General features: G+C 42.1%; 1 protein-coding gene across 1 annotated transcript in view; it reads right to left on the reverse strand.

Moving 5' to 3' along the window:
• Positions 1-304: 304 nt before the first annotated feature.
• The window catches only part of LOC106012608, a gene marked incomplete at its 5' end in the record, with an annotated part of 24664 nt that continues 22808 nt past the window's right edge, over positions 305-2160 (reverse strand). The window contains 1 exon segment of the mRNA XM_013086054.2: positions 305-1030. Within this exon segment, the coding sequence (XP_012941508.1) occupies positions 1002-1030 (29 nt within the window).

The raw sequence follows: 2160 nt of genomic DNA on the forward strand, positions 1-2160 counted from the left end.
TTGAGGGCAAAAATTAACCAAAAAGAGCACCCCACCCACCTTTAACCCCCCCCAAAAAAAAATAAAAAAATAAACATAAAACAACAACAACAATCAAACCCTTATCTCCCAAAAAAATATTTAAGGCTAAAAGTGACTTGGACCATAATTTTTCTGATTCCTTCAATTGTACAGTTATTATAGACCGCCCTGGTCTTTCGACCAAGACACTGGCATGTGACAAAATAAGGGGGGAAAAACGAAACAAAAACCAAAACAAGGCAACCTCCCCCCTCCCCCCAAAAATCAAACAACAAAAAACAAAACAAACAACAACAAACAAACAACAAAACAAACAGCATGGCAACAACAATAATAAAAAACAAACCAAAGCAAGAAGAAACCGTTCTTGAATCATATCTACCAAGATGAAGAAACCCTGGCTTAAAACTCTAACCGCAGGCGGTCTTGAACTTGCATTGTAAGGAGAGTTCTTCATCGCTGTCGATTCACGTGGCTCAGTCATATCGGAAAAGGACGTTGAATCGGAAGACCCACTTCTTATACACAGTGCGCATTGCCAGTCGGATTCATGTGATTGAGAGCGGGTCAGCTCGGCTAAATTTTCCTTCATTAATGGGGCAAAAGCTACCATAATTGTGGTACAATACGACCGAATTCAACTAAATTCGACTGTGATCTTTTGCGTCAAAAAGTACGTTTGTTTCTCAAGGCCCAGGTCGACTCGCTCGTATTAAAATGTCATACAGGTAGGTTTTGTCTCTCCAAGAACGAAAATCTGGCTTGCCTCCGAACTCATTCAGGCGATTCCGATTGGCAGTCTGCACTACGAATTTTAAAACATTCTGCCTGGTTCTTATCTCCATTTTCGACCCGAGACATAGAGGATGTGTCAAAGCAACGAGACCCCCTTGATCGTCTCCTGTGACTTGCATGAGCTTGAAAGGGCCGTATTGACCGCTGGCTCTCGTATTTGGTGAACTGTCATGGCGATGCATTCCCTAAGTGTCCGTCTCTGTCCTTGAGATGACTGAAAAAGAAGAAACCTCTTTAATTAAAACACTGTATATTATGTTTTAGATGGCATGAATGACTTACTACCTTAATTAACCCATGTCCTCCTAATGAACTCCCCTCTGTATTCACGCAAAAAACTTTTCCCATGCAAACGAGAATGTATTTTCATTTCAACAAAGCATTTTATACTTTTCCCTACTAATAAAGATTGCATAGTTCTACTCAACCAAGTTTTCATATTTAAAACAAAACATTACATACTTTCACTGCACTCAACAAAGCGGGTGGTAAGCGGGTGCTCAGGTGTGGCTTGCTCCTTCTTTCCTATCAAACATCCAGTATCCTTATCTCTGCTCCTTTTTGTGTTTGTTACTCTCTTGTTACACTTCTAATCTTCGGCACCTGTATGACCTTATTGTACTGCTAGTGCCGTAAGTCTCTTACTAGAACTAAAACAACACTCAACAAATTCTACACACTTTCGCTCTATAAACCATGGTTATTTATGCATCGAGGTGAAAACATGTCCCTGCAAAAATAATGAAATTGAAGAAACCGACATTTTCCGACTGTTGGTTATATCTGAATAGACTCACAAACGTCTACCGGCGACAGGTGAAACGGTTAGACGCGTCACTGTCCGTAACAGGAGTCCCGAGTTCGATTCTCCAGTGGGGAGAATTTGTATCTGGTATCTCGGTCTTTCTGCTGAGATATTGTATCCCTTTCCGCCTAGGTTGGAGCTCGCCTCCGAAATGATCTATAATTGTGTCGACTTTTACAGGAAGTTTAGGCGGAGGGAGGGAGAGAGAGAGAGACAGAGAGAGAGTGAATCAGAGAGGTTATAATAGATAAAAGAGAGAGAGATGTGAGAGGGGGGGGGGGGGGTAAAATCACTTACATTTTGAACAACAAAGTTTCCAAACTTGACTAATCTGTACAATATAAAAATAAAGTTGTTCCCGCGTTCGATCCGGAAATTGGGGATTGCCTTGTTAGTGATCCAACTTCCTGGGCCTCCGGCATATTGTGGTAGGGTGGCCAGCTCCTTTCCATGCTGCCTTTACTTCCCCAACTCGAAGTCAGGTACTCATTACTGCTGAGTGGGCATGCAGCGGCGAAAAAATCCGTGTCCGAACCGAG

The sequence above is a fragment of the Aplysia californica genome, unplaced genomic scaffold (assembly GCF_000002075.1).
Source record: "Aplysia californica isolate F4 #8 unplaced genomic scaffold, AplCal3.0 scaffold00431, whole genome shotgun sequence".
Lineage (NCBI taxonomy): Eukaryota > Metazoa > Mollusca > Gastropoda > Aplysiida > Aplysiidae > Aplysia > Aplysia californica.